General features: G+C 42.8%; 1 protein-coding gene across 5 annotated transcripts in view; it reads left to right on the top strand.

Moving 5' to 3' along the window:
* LOC133765141 (UDP-glucuronosyltransferase 2B14-like) overlaps positions 1-12,998 on the top strand; it is a 55,407-nt gene that overhangs the window by 26,176 nt on the left and 16,233 nt on the right. For 4 of the 5 annotated variants that reach the window (XM_062198765.1, XM_062198764.1, XM_062198763.1 and 1 more), the window contains one exon: positions 9,055-10,990. The exons of the other annotated variant lie outside the window; for it this stretch is intronic. In XM_062198765.1, coding sequence (XP_062054749.1) covers positions 9,120-10,271 — 1,152 coding nt within the window. In that variant the 5' untranslated portion in view covers positions 9,055-9,119 and the 3' untranslated portion in view covers positions 10,272-10,990. Of the gene's footprint in view, positions 1-9,054; positions 10,991-12,998 lie in introns of those variants that run through there. 5 annotated transcript variants of the gene reach the window in all.

The following is a 12,998-nucleotide window of genomic DNA, read 5'->3' as shown; positions in this document are numbered from 1 at the left end:
GGAAATAAAACAGTCTGAGATTCAAGACAAATAAATAAAAGAAGAAGAGTAAACAAAGTTTAAGAGACTTATGGGAGGGTACCAGTATTGTGGCATAGTGGATTAAGCCACAAATTATATGCTGCATCCCATTTTAGGGTGCTGGTTTCAGTCCTGGCTGCTCCATGTCTGATTCTGCTCCCTGCCATTGCATCAAGGGAAGCATCAGAAGATGCCCCTCCTATGTGGGAGACCCCTACAGACTTTTTGGTCCTGGGCTTTGGCCTAACCTAGTCTATGCCGTTGCAATCTTTAGAGGAGGGAACTATCATATGGAAAATCTCTCTCTGTGTCCCTCACTGTCTTCCTGTTGCTATTCTTCAATTAAATCTAAAAATATGGACAGAGCTAGCATAAAATATGGAGGCAGGGGGTAAAATTATATCTTTTATTTGATAAGCATTATGGTGCCATTAACTTACATGGCATAATCTGCAACACATTAGTAATAGGCCATTGTGATAACCCTTCCAATTGCACATGTCATCCAAACAGAAAATTAAATTCAGAAACAGCTAGACTTTGGTTTTATTGCATAGCATATGGAATTCACAGTTACATAAAGGCCATGTAATCCTGTAGCAACAGAATATACATACTTCTTGAGATTATACATGGTAAATGTTAAAGGAAAGACCATGTATCAAGGCACAAAATAAACATTAATAAATTTGATATCAAAATCTTACCAGGAAGCATTCTAAACCATAATAATATGAAAAATAAATAATAGAAGGAATTCTGAAAGGTAGCAAAAATGTAAATATTAATTTTACACTCCTGAGAAATTACTGGGTAAGAGAAGTAATTAAAAGTACATTAAATATCTTGAGGCAAAAAAAAAATGGAAATGCAACTTACAAAAACCTATGCAATGCAGGATAAACAATTCAAAAACTAGAATCACAACAATAAATGACTAAAAAAAAGAAGGAACTCAAATAAACTACATATAATGAACCTTAAGAAAATTGCAGAGGAAACAGAGCCCAAACCTGCAGAAGATAATGAACAACAAAGATCAAAGAACAAATAGAAAGAAGAAAAATAATGGTAAAGATCTATGAAACTGAATTAATTTTTTTTAAATCTAAACAAAATTGACAAGCCGTTAGCTTAACTAAGATATAGAGATGATTAAAATAAATAAAATCAGAAATGAAAGAGACATCACAACTTTCTTTTTGTTCTTTATCATTTTTGTTCTTTGTTTTATGGAATTGTTTATTTTATTTGTTTTACTAATTTCATGTATTTCATTTATACCGATTTAGGAACATAGTGATACATCCCTCCCTCCCACCCACATCCCAACTCTTCTTCCTCTAGCCTCTACAATTCCTATTCTGACTTAACCATTGTAAAGTTAACCCTATACCAATAAAAGGAGTTCAACAAAGAGCATGAAGAGCAGAAACACTGTTCCTCAACAGAAGAGACATGGGATATAAACACTCATTGAATCTCAAAATATCTATTTCACTCCAATACATTATATTTTAGGAACTCTATTAGTTACCCCGATCAGGGAAAACATATGATATCTATCTTTTGGGGACTGGCTTATTTTGCTAAGTAAAACGGTTTCCAGTTGCATCCATTTTGTTGTGAAAGACAAGATTGCATTTTTTTTTTTTTTACAGCTGAATAGTTTTCTGTAGTGTATATATACACAATAATTTCTTTATCCAGTCTTCTGTTAATGGATATCTGGGTTGATTCCATATTTTAGCTATTGTGAATTGATCAGCAACAAATATGGGAGTACATATAACTCTTCAAAATGCTGATTTCTTTCTTTTTTTCTTTCTTTTTTTTTTTTTTTTTTTTTTTGCTAAATTCCCAGGAGTGGGATGGCTGGATGATATGACAGCTTTTATTTCAGACTTCAGATTTATCTCCTCACTGTCTTCCATAGTGGCTGAACAAGTTTAAATTCCCACCAAAAGAAGGTTAGGGTACCTTTTTCCACACATCTTCATTATCATTTGTTTATTTCTGTATGAAAGCCATTCTAACTGGGGTGAGGTGAATCCTCATTGTGGTTTTGATTTACATTTCCCTGATTGTTAGTGATCGTGAATATATTTTTTTGAGTGTCTGTTGCAATTTGAATTTCCTCTCTTGAAAAATGTACATTCAGGCCCTTTTCCCATTACTTAGCTGGATTGTTTGTTTTGATGTTGTTGAATTTCATGAGATCTTTATGGAATCTGGATGTTAACCCTTTATTAGTCACATAATTTGTCAATATTTTCTCCCATCCTGTTGGTTGCCTTTTCATTTTGTTGAATTTCTTTTGCAGTGCAGGACCTGCTTAACTTGATATAATCCTGTTTGTAGATTTTGGCTTTGATTGTGCTTCTGGGGTCTTTTCCAAGAAAATGTTTTTCTTTGCTGAAACCAATGCTTTGCAGTTTTCCCCCACTGTTCTCTAGTAATTTGATGGTATTGGGTTGTACATTTAGGACTTTGATCCATTTTGAGTGGATTTTTCTCTAAGGTGTAAGGTAGGGGTCTTGTTTCATACTTGTCCATGCAGAGATCCATTTTTCCAGCACCATTGGTTGAAGAGATTGTCCTTGCTCTAGGGATTGATTTTATCTCCTTTGTCAAAAATAAGTTGGTTGTAGATTCGTGGATTGATTTCTGGAGTTTCAATTCTGTTCCACTGGTCTATATGTCTATTTTTGTACTAGTACCAGGCTGCTTTGATTATAACTGCTTTCATCTTGTTTTTGTTGTATAAAATTGCTTTAGCTATTCAAATTCTCTTGTGTTTCCATGTTAATTTACCAAAATTTTTTCTGGATCTGTGAAGAATGTCCATAGTATTTTGATTAAGATTCCATTGAATCTGTAAATTGCTTTCAGTAGTATGGACATTTTGATGATCTTGATTATTCCAATCCTAGAATATTGAAGAATTTCCATTTTTAATGTCTACTTCTATTTCTTTCTTTAGTGTTTTGTAATTTTCATTTTAGAAATCCTTGGTTAAAGTTATTTATTCTTTTTGTAACTATTGTGAATGGTACTGATATTAAAAGTTATTTCTCAGCCATGGTATTGTCTGTGTATACAAAGGCTGTTGATTTTTGTGTGTTAATTTTATCTCTTGTTACTTTAACAAACTCTTTAATGAGTTTGAATAGTCTCTCAGTGGAGTCTTTTTATTCCCTATATGTCCGGGCTAGTGGCTCTGGCCCGACATGAGATGCAGCAGGCTGAGGCTGTCCCTTATTTAATCCTGTTTCCTGTGCTTATTGTTCTGAAGGCACAAGACTTTTTGTCCCACATTCCTGCAGGCAGGATGTGACTTCTGATGAGGTGTATGATGTTCTTTGCTCTATCAGCAGAGCTTGTACCCTGATCTTTGCTACCCTGTAAACTTGTTTCGTTCCTGTGCTATGCATGATTGCATACAATGAATCTTATCTGTATGGGGCCTGGGGTATATATCCTTGTGTTTCTTGGTGCTCACTGCTGGAGACTGAAGAGTTTCCCCAGGGGGACTGCCTGCAGTCCCTCATCGCTGGGCCCCCTACTTTGGCCTGGAACGCGATGAGGCAATAAACGTGGTGATGAATTGGTGAGTGCTGGGTCTCCGTGTGGTTTGTCGGGTGGCCTCCGACAGCTGGTGCTGTGACTCGGATTCATTTCAATCACAGTTAAGCCTCTGAAAGAGGGAAGTCTGCAGTGGTAGTAAGCCATAGGGATTTTAAGGGAGGCAGATAAGCACGAGTAGGGCGTGGAAGACTAGGGCTTGCCAGGGGAGCCTCTCCAATTGCCATGGGGAATATACAGTCACATCAGAATATAAAAAGGATAATGAAGGCCTTGTTAAAAAGCCCCAGGACGCCGGTTGCGGGATAGAATATTTCTGAATTTATTAACATTGTAAGAAGCCATACGCCTTGGTTTACTGAAGAATGCCTCCTCACACATAGAAGGTGGAGAGAGCTGGGAAAACACCTCAAGGGAAAGAAACTCTCACCAAGCATGGTGCCTGTGGCGATGCATTGATAAGGCTTTTGAAAGTGATCAGGAGGAGGTGGTACAGTGTTTGCTAACAGCATTTGAGTGCATGGAAAAGGAGAGCGTGGCTAATAGCCAAAGAGGAGACAGTGAGGCTGAGGAGGTTAACAACCAAACTGGGCATACGAGGCCCATAGTGGCGCCGTCAGCCCCATCAGAACCTGAGCCCCCAGAACCTTGGTGGGGGGATGGGCCACCTCCAGGTTATCCCTCTGATGGCAAGGCCACATCCTCCTCATCCCCCTCTCCCTCTAGTGAGACAGAAGCTGACACGGATACGTCATTATCTAAACCCGACAGGGGCAGAGACAGAGCTAAAAGGACTGGTGAGAGGAGATGCAAACAGCCTACAGGCCAGCCCAGAGTACTTCAGCTATTGCCTAAGGAACAGCCCCCTCCTTCCTTAAAAATAAGACCAGAGTGGGGGTTTCATGCTCGTGCGGCAAGTCAGGAGAGAAAAAGAAAGAAACATGCTAGAGGGTAGAAGGAATTTAAGGACCCAAGAGTAGTTTTCCCAGTCACAGAGGTTGCCAATGGGGATAGAGGCTGGGCCCCCATAGACTTTTCACAGCTCAAGGAACTTCAAAAGGCAGTCACCATGTATGGACCACAAGCCCCATTTACTTATCAAGTCCTGGATATGCTTGCCAGCCAGGGACTTAGACCTAATGATTGGCGCAATCTGACGCGTGCTGTTCTCGCTGGAGGGGATTACCTCCTCTGGCAGGTGGAGTTCCAGGAGCTGGCTAGAAGCAAAGCTGCTGAAAATGTTCATTCTGATGGGGCCCGTAGGCATTGGACTGAGGCCATGATTCTGGGCATTGGTAATTTTAATACAGATGCAGTGCAGGTTAGATACCCAGTGGAACTTCTACAACAAATTAAGGACTGTGGTATGCGGGCATGGAAGGTGATACCCAAAAAAGGGGAAATTCAGTACAGTCTTACAAAAATTCTTCAAGGACCCAATAAACCTTATGCGGACTTTGTAAATAGGCTTTATGAGGCCACGGGAAACTTGTTCGCAAATGCCGGGGAAGCAGCCCCTCTATTACGCAGATTGGCCTATGAAAATGCGAACAAGCATTGCCATGAGGCGCTGCGACCCTGGCAGCACAAAGACGTAACAACCTTTATGAAAATTTGCGGAGATATGCAGGATGATGTAGCGGCTGGGATATACTCGACGCGGCTCGTGACTCAAAATGAGCGCGCTGGGGGTGCTAGTAATCGGGCTGGTGCCTGTTTCAACTGTGGCAAAGTTGGGCATTTTAAGAGAGAATGCAAGGCTCTTAGACACCGAGCTTCTGACAGTCAGCCAGGGTTGTGTCCCCGATGCGGAAAAGGTAATCATTGGGCCAGTGATTGTTACTCGAAAAAGGAAAGACAAGGAAATCCCCTATCTGAAAGAAGGAATCAAAAAAACTCCCAGAGCGCCCTTGCTGCCAGGGCCCGACCCAAGGCATCACTCGAACGCAGGCAGCCACAGTTTCGGACACTCAGCGATTCCAAGTAATGGTGGGGGAGGTGACGGCCGCTTCCCCAGTAATTTTAACACCCGCCATGGGTCCGCAGGTGATTCCCCTCAACAAAGACAACTTACAGTCTCATATCGGAGCGGGCATCCTTTTAGGAAAAACAACACAGTTACAAAAGGGGATCCAAGTTGTTCCTGGCCTAATCACTACTCCTGCTAGTAAGTGTTTCCTTCTCGCCAGCGCCCAGCGCGGACCCATTGTAATCAATGATGGAGATACCATTGCACAATTTCTCTGGTGGCCGAGCCCTAAGGACAACAGAGGGGAACAAGGACATTTAGCCGCTCTTTCTATGACCGTAGATCACAGACCATTTCATGTTCTAACAATTAAAGGCAAACAAATTAGAGGGTTGTTGGACATGGGAGCTGATGTGTCTGTCATAGCTAATACAGACTGGCCGCGAAAATGGCCTCAACAAGAATCAGAGGGTAATCTAGTGGGACTAGGTATTGCCGTGACACTGGCTCGCAGTTCCACTGTCCTTACTTGGACAGATGAGGAGGGACATACTGGGCAATTTCAGCTGTATGTATGTGATGTGCCTGTGACCCTCTGGGGGAGGGATGTATTAACATTACTACAGGTTAAGTTAACTAATGAGTCCAACGTAGCATGGAACATCATGGAAAGGACAGGTTACAGATCAGCAAAGGGGCTAGGAAAATATGAACAAGGAATCACCCAACCCATCCCGGCGATTGGGCAAACGGATCGTTGCGGTCTGGGTTTTCCCTGGGGGCCATTGTAAGACCACAAGCTCTGCCAATAACCTGGATAGATAAAGACCCTATATGGGTTCCTCAATGGCCCCTTACGAAAGAGAAGTTGCTTACGGTCCATGCTCTGGTCACAGAACAGTTGGAGAGAGGACACATTCAACCGTCCACATCTCCTTGGAACACACCTATATTTGTTATAAAGAAAAAGTCCGGAAAATTTCGCTTACTACATGACCTCAGAGCCGGTAACAAACAAATGCAGCCTATGGGAGCTCTATAGCCAGGGCTTCCGCTGGTTACTGCTTTGCCTAAGGATTGGGTCCTTATAGTTTTGGATATCAAGGATTGTTTTTTCTCTATTCCGCTTGCTAAGGCAGACCGACAACGGTTTGCTTTTTCCGTCCCTTCCACAAACAATGCAGCCCCTTTTGACCGGTATGAATGGAAGGTACTCCCCCGAGGTATGGCAAATAGCCCCTCTCTTTGTCAGCTGTATGTTCATGCTGCTATAGCACCTACACGCAGGGCTTTCCCTGCGTTCCAAATTCTTCACTATATGGATGATACCTTATTGGCGGCTCCCACAGATAAAGATGCTAAACTCATGTTTACTCATTTAAGTAAAAATTTAGCCAAATGGAATCTTCACATAGCTCCAGAGAAAATACAAGAAGGTGACACCCTCCAATATTTAGGACTCAAGATTGAAGGTAACAGAGTGAGCCCTTTGGATTGCCATATTACTTACTCAGAGTTTATGACACTCAATGAATTACAAAAGTTATGTGGTTCCATCAACTGGATTTGGCCCTATGTGCAGTTACCCACCTCCACACTGAGTCCCTTGTTCAACTTGCTTAAGGGTGACCCTGACCTAACCTCCCTGCGTAAGCTAACTCCGGAGAGCTTGCAGGCAATAAAGATGGTAGAGAAGGCCTTAAAACTAACTGAGGCTCAAAGAAGAAATCTAACAGAAAAACTTCTAATTCTTATCTACATAGTAAAAGACCATCCTTATGCAGTCCTGTGGCAGGGAGCCATCTTAAGCTTTATTTACCCTTCCCATAGTCAGCCTCGCAACATATTGCAGCTCTCTCAATCCTTGGGCTCCTTGGCCCTGACCACCGTAGAACGCTCTGTGCAGTGTTTAGGTATGTATCCCATTGGCATTATTCTCCTGTTGGCTAAGGAGGTCATAGAGCTTTGGTGTCAAGAGAATTGGGAGTGGGCATACCTGGCCACCACGCTAAATCTCAATATCGATAATCACTATCCCTCTAATCCAATTCTTAAATTTTGTGAGGAGACCCCACTTCAATATCATAGGAAGGTGACAGCCCCCTCACTGGCACGTTAACAGTTTATACTGACGGCGCTGCGGGTGGTTTGGGTGCTGCGATCAGTGACAAAGGAGTGTTAAAAACGGTGACGGACTCCAACTCTCCTCAACACGCAGAATTAGCAATCACGGCAAAAGTCTTATGTACTTACGATGAACCTCTTAATATTGTCAGTGATAGTTATATGTGGTGCAAGCCGTTCGTCGCCTCGATCATCCTGCTGTCATAGCCCCTCAATCTACAGTATTCCAGTACTTAACTACCATTCAGGCTGCCTTACGACAAAGGCGACAACTGGTATACATTGCCCATATCCGGGGCCACACCAACCTCCTGGGGCCCATGGCTGAGGGTAACCGACAAGCTGATGTTTTATCCAGGTTTTCATTGGTATGCTCCGCCTTTTTAGCGCAAAATTTTCATCAACAGTGGCATGTTAACGCACGCACTCTGTGCAAGCGTATGGCCTTTCTAGGCGAGAAGCTCTTCAAATTATCCGAGCTTGCCCATTGTGCATTACCTCCACCCCTAGACCATCAGAAGGCATCAACCCCAGAGGTCTCTACGCTAATGACGTCTGGCAAATGGATGTGACTCATTTCCCTCCCTTTGGCCGACAATCCTGTCTTCACGTGACAGTAAATACTTTTTCCCGTGTCATCAAGGCAACGGCAGCAGCCAAGGAAAATGCGGTTGCCGTTCAAGACCGTTTACTTCACTGTTTTGCTAATTGGGGCATTCCCCGCACCCTAAAAACAGACAATGGCCTGGCGTACACCTCGCAAGCTTTTGCTAAATTTTTGGCCCTTTTTTTCTATCTGTCACGTCACGGGAATCCCTTACAACCCCCAAGGACAGGGCATTATAGAACGGGCCAATGGTATTTTAAAAGCCACTCTTATAAAGCAAAAAGGGGGACTAGGGGAGCAGTTCTGCTCCCCTAAAACTCATCTTGCCATAGCTCTCTTCACTCTCAATTTTTTAATGCTCAAAACCTCAGGCTTAACCGCCGCAGAATTGCACGCTTCCGGAACAACCTCAGGAAACACGGGTTTCGGTAACTTAGGAGGTCAGGAATTTCCTGTGCCAGCTGCAAGTTCTGGGAATAGTACGGCCACCGCACCGGAATTAGTCATGTGGAAGGACGTAGTGACGGGCCAATGGAAGGACCCAGATCCTGTCCTCCGGAAGGAGCGCGGTACGGTCCTAGTCGCGCCCTTTGACGTGAAAAACATCTGGATCTCGACGCGGTTGACACGCCAACTTGTGCCTTTGCCAGGTACCAACGTGGGTTATGTGCCTGAAAATAACCAACCGCCTGTGACTACAGACAAATAGGTCACGAGGCATCGCTTGTTTGTTTCTTTTTCTTCATAGGGTGTGACGCAGCCATCTGGGTTCCGAAAGAAGATGCCGTCTGCTACAATCACCAGTCGCTGGAGATGGAGTGGACACAGGGGAGACAGTTAATTCTATGCCTTATGGTCTGTAGCGGTCTGACTGCTATTCATGGAGTCTCCTTTGCATCTGATAACATTTGGATGCGCCTTGCCCGAATTGCAGGTTCTGACATTTGCCTTCAACAAGATCTACATGTGGGAACCATTTTGGGTTCATGCCTTCTGCCCGTCTGTCATCCAGCAGAGGAACTCAAAAATCTCACCTTCTTCGCTCTATTCCCTAATAAAATCGTAACTTATCAGGACTCGTATAACTGGGGTACTCCGTCATATAAACTACCTGCAAAAGAGATAGGGCTTTGGACTCCTCGAATAGCTGTCACCGAGAATGATGCTTGTGCGGAGATAAAAAACTGTACCTCAAAATGTACAAACTTGGGTAATGGTTCGCATTGTAACAAAACCCTTTCGATTTCCTATGGGACAGGGCATATCCCTCTTCCTGAAGGATGGTTTTTCTCTTGTGGTAATTTCACTTTCAACTATATCCCTGCTAATATGTCTGATGGCACCCATTGTTGCCTTAGTCAATTAACTGTTTTCCTTCCCTCTCCTGATTTGCTAACCGCTAATCAGGCTGTACGTAGTAAGAGACATGCATTGACGACCTTAGACGAGTCATGTGATGCAAGTATCAATTTGTTTTCCAAGGCGGAGGTTGACACACTGACTTTTTCTCTTGTAGGAGTCCCTGGCTTAGCTGTAGGTGCTTATAAGACTGTAGTAAAATTGGCCTGTGCTATGGTAAAAAATATCAACAGCACCTCTAAGGCGCTATCTCTGCTTAACGATGAACAGCAGGTCCTGACACAGGGAATTCTAGATAATAGGGCAGCCATAGATTATCTTCTATTACTTCATTATAAGAAATGCAATCAAGTAAAAAACATGTGTTGTTTCAACCTTACCGATAATTCATATAGTATTACTCTAGAAATACAAAACCTACGTGAATTGGCAGCACACTTCACTCGGGATAAAGGCTCCGACCTCTTTGACTGGCTTACATCTTGGTTGCCTGATTTTTCTTGGCTTAAAGAATTGTTCCTAGGAATGGTATTGTTACTATTTGTTGTGATTTTATCTTGCATTGTGGGAAAATGTTTTGTGCACTGCCTTTCCAGGACATGGTAGCCTCACTCTCTCTCTCTCCCTAATTGCCTCGTTGACTGCTTGCTCCTACACTGTTCTTAGGGCGGACCGGTAGTCAACGACGGGTAAGCACTTGCAGGCTTCTCTAGCAACCCAAGACAGAGAACAGGACATGCTTCCTGTATCCTTGATGACGGGTAAGCAGAGTAAGCGCTGCGGGGCACCTAAGACAGGCAGGATTCCATGCCATTCAGCGTTTAACGCGAGGGACTTGTGGGGGATGGACCCTCCCCCGCAGCCCTCTGGACAGTGTAGACACCAGTTACCATAAATACCAGGCCATTCTTGTACAAACAAGAAGGGGGAGATGTCGGGGCTAGTGGCCGGACCAACATGAGATGCAACAGGCTGAGGCTGTCCCTTATCTAATCCTGTTTCCTGTGCTTATTGTTCTGAAGGCACAAGACTTTTCATCCCACATTCCTGCAGGCAGGATGTGACTTCTGATGAGGTGTATGATGTTCTTTGCTCTATCAGCAGAGTTTGTACCCTGATCTTTGCTACCTTGTAAACTTGTTTTGTTCCTGTGCTATGCATGATTGTACACAATGAATGTTATCTGTATGGGGCCTGGGGTATATATCCTTGTGTTTCTTGGTGCTCACTGCTGGAGACTGAAGAGTTTCCCCAGGGGGACTGCCTGCAGTCCCTCATCGCTGGGCCCCCTACTTTGGCCTGGAACGCGATGAGGCAATAAACGTGGTGATGAATTGACTGAGTGCTGCGTGTCTCCATGTGGTTTGTCGGGTGGCCTCCGACAGCTGGTGCTGTGACTCGGATTCATTTCAATCACAGGTAAGCCTCTGTAAGAGGGAAGGCTGCGGCGGTAGTAGGCCGTAGGGATTAAAAGGGAGGCAGATAAGCACAAGTAGGGCATGGCAGACTAGGGCTTGCCAGGGGAGCCTCTCCAATTCCATGGGGAATATACAGTCACATCTAAATGTAAAAGGATAATAAAGGCCTTGTTAAAAAGTTGCAGGAGAAAGGAGGGAGCAATTAGCACGTGTAGGACTTGAAAGACAAAAAAATTTCTCAGGAGCCCCTCTAAGCCATAACTATGGAAAATGTGCATTTAAAGAAACAAAGCAAGCCGTGTCAAAGTGTCCGGACTACCCATTCTATTTTTGTATTATGTGCTAACTCTACCCTATTATTGATAGGAATGCTTGGGCAGATTATGCGTGGTTTTCTTTACAATATATATATATATATATATATATATATATATCAAAATATGCCTCAAATAGATTGCACAAACCTACAAAAATGTAACAATTAAAAATAGTAAGAGGCTACTATCATTATGGCTAAATGGTTACCCACCGTGTTCCATCCGCTAAAAAATTTGTTGTCTTATCAAAAAGAGATGTTATAAATATTTCATAAAACCCAAATCACTAATTTTAGAGTAATGCAAAATGTTAGCGCAGTTGTTAATTGGACTGTGCACCTCAACACGTCTGTTTAACAAGTAACAATGCCTCAGATCTCCATGCCATGGGATTGTCTAGCCAGTTCTCAGGCTGTCTGCAGCAGCTTGAGTTGTTGTATTGGAATGGTACTGTTTTTTATGTCCCTGACATGGGTGCCCAAGAAGCTAATTCTCCCTCGGTTATGTTTCAATTTACCCTTAAAACACATTAAGTATTATTGTGTTTGATTGCTGAATATATACTTGTATAAAAAATTTGTATTGTATTCTTATAATGTGTTAATTATGTCTACCTCTCAATGCAGCCCTAGGGCCAAATGTAAGGACAAATTTTTAAAATAAAGAGGCTTGTATCTAGGTTCAGCTCTGGTGGACAAGTAACTTTGTTGCCAAATGACCTTCTCCTGCTCCTTAGGAGCCTGGCCAGTTCCCCAGGAGAAGGATAAAGAAATGTTTCTGATAAACAGGTGAGCATGCTTCGTGTCTTGGCTCTCTGGCCAAGATCCGGAACGGGACGCACTGCTTGCCTAAAATCTTGGCAATGAGCCACCCTTGTCCTTGGAGGCTTTGAGAGGGAGCCAAAACAAGCCTCTGCTACTGCTGCTTCATCCCAGGAAAACACACAGTCAAGCTGAATGTTAAACATGCCTGTAATGATTACTAATAATGTCTGATTCTCAGTATGGATTCTTTTCCGGTGCTTTGTAAAGATTGCCTAGTGATGCCCACAACACTATAAATTCTACTAAACGTAAGTACAATGTAAACATGGATCAATTTGCTACTGTGGCTGAGGTATTCTGTGACAGTCCCTTTCATAAAAAATTAACAAAATAAATTCACTTAAAAACAGGACATTCAGGACCTACCACTCTACATGGTATGTCATTACAAAAATTATCAAGGAGGGCTATGCCCAATAAATAAGGGTACTATAAATGTGGACAACAGGGACATGTACAAAAATTGTCCAAAAGTCAAAAATCAAAATAAGGCTCCTCCTGGTATTTTCCCCAGTGCTAAAGGGGAAGGCATTGGGCCAATAAATAACACTCCAAAACTGATAAAAAAGGTAATTCATTAAAAAACAGAGTTCAAAAAACTGAAAGCGGGGCCAGCCTCAGGCCCTCCCAACAAAAATCAGTGGATCATCTTGCTATAGTATCATTAAAGCATTGGAGCCATGTTTATTGCAACATTCTATTAATCTATACTCCTTTACCATCTTTCCTCTAAATAATTTTAGTGTGCACTATAAGGCTTGCAGCGTATTTCTT

Source organism: Lepus europaeus, chromosome 8, assembly GCF_033115175.1.
Source record: "Lepus europaeus isolate LE1 chromosome 8, mLepTim1.pri, whole genome shotgun sequence".
NCBI classification, from domain to species: domain Eukaryota; kingdom Metazoa; phylum Chordata; class Mammalia; order Lagomorpha; family Leporidae; genus Lepus; species Lepus europaeus.
Note: the sequence above shows the minus strand (reverse complement) of the source record. Positions and strands in the feature narration are given on the sequence as shown.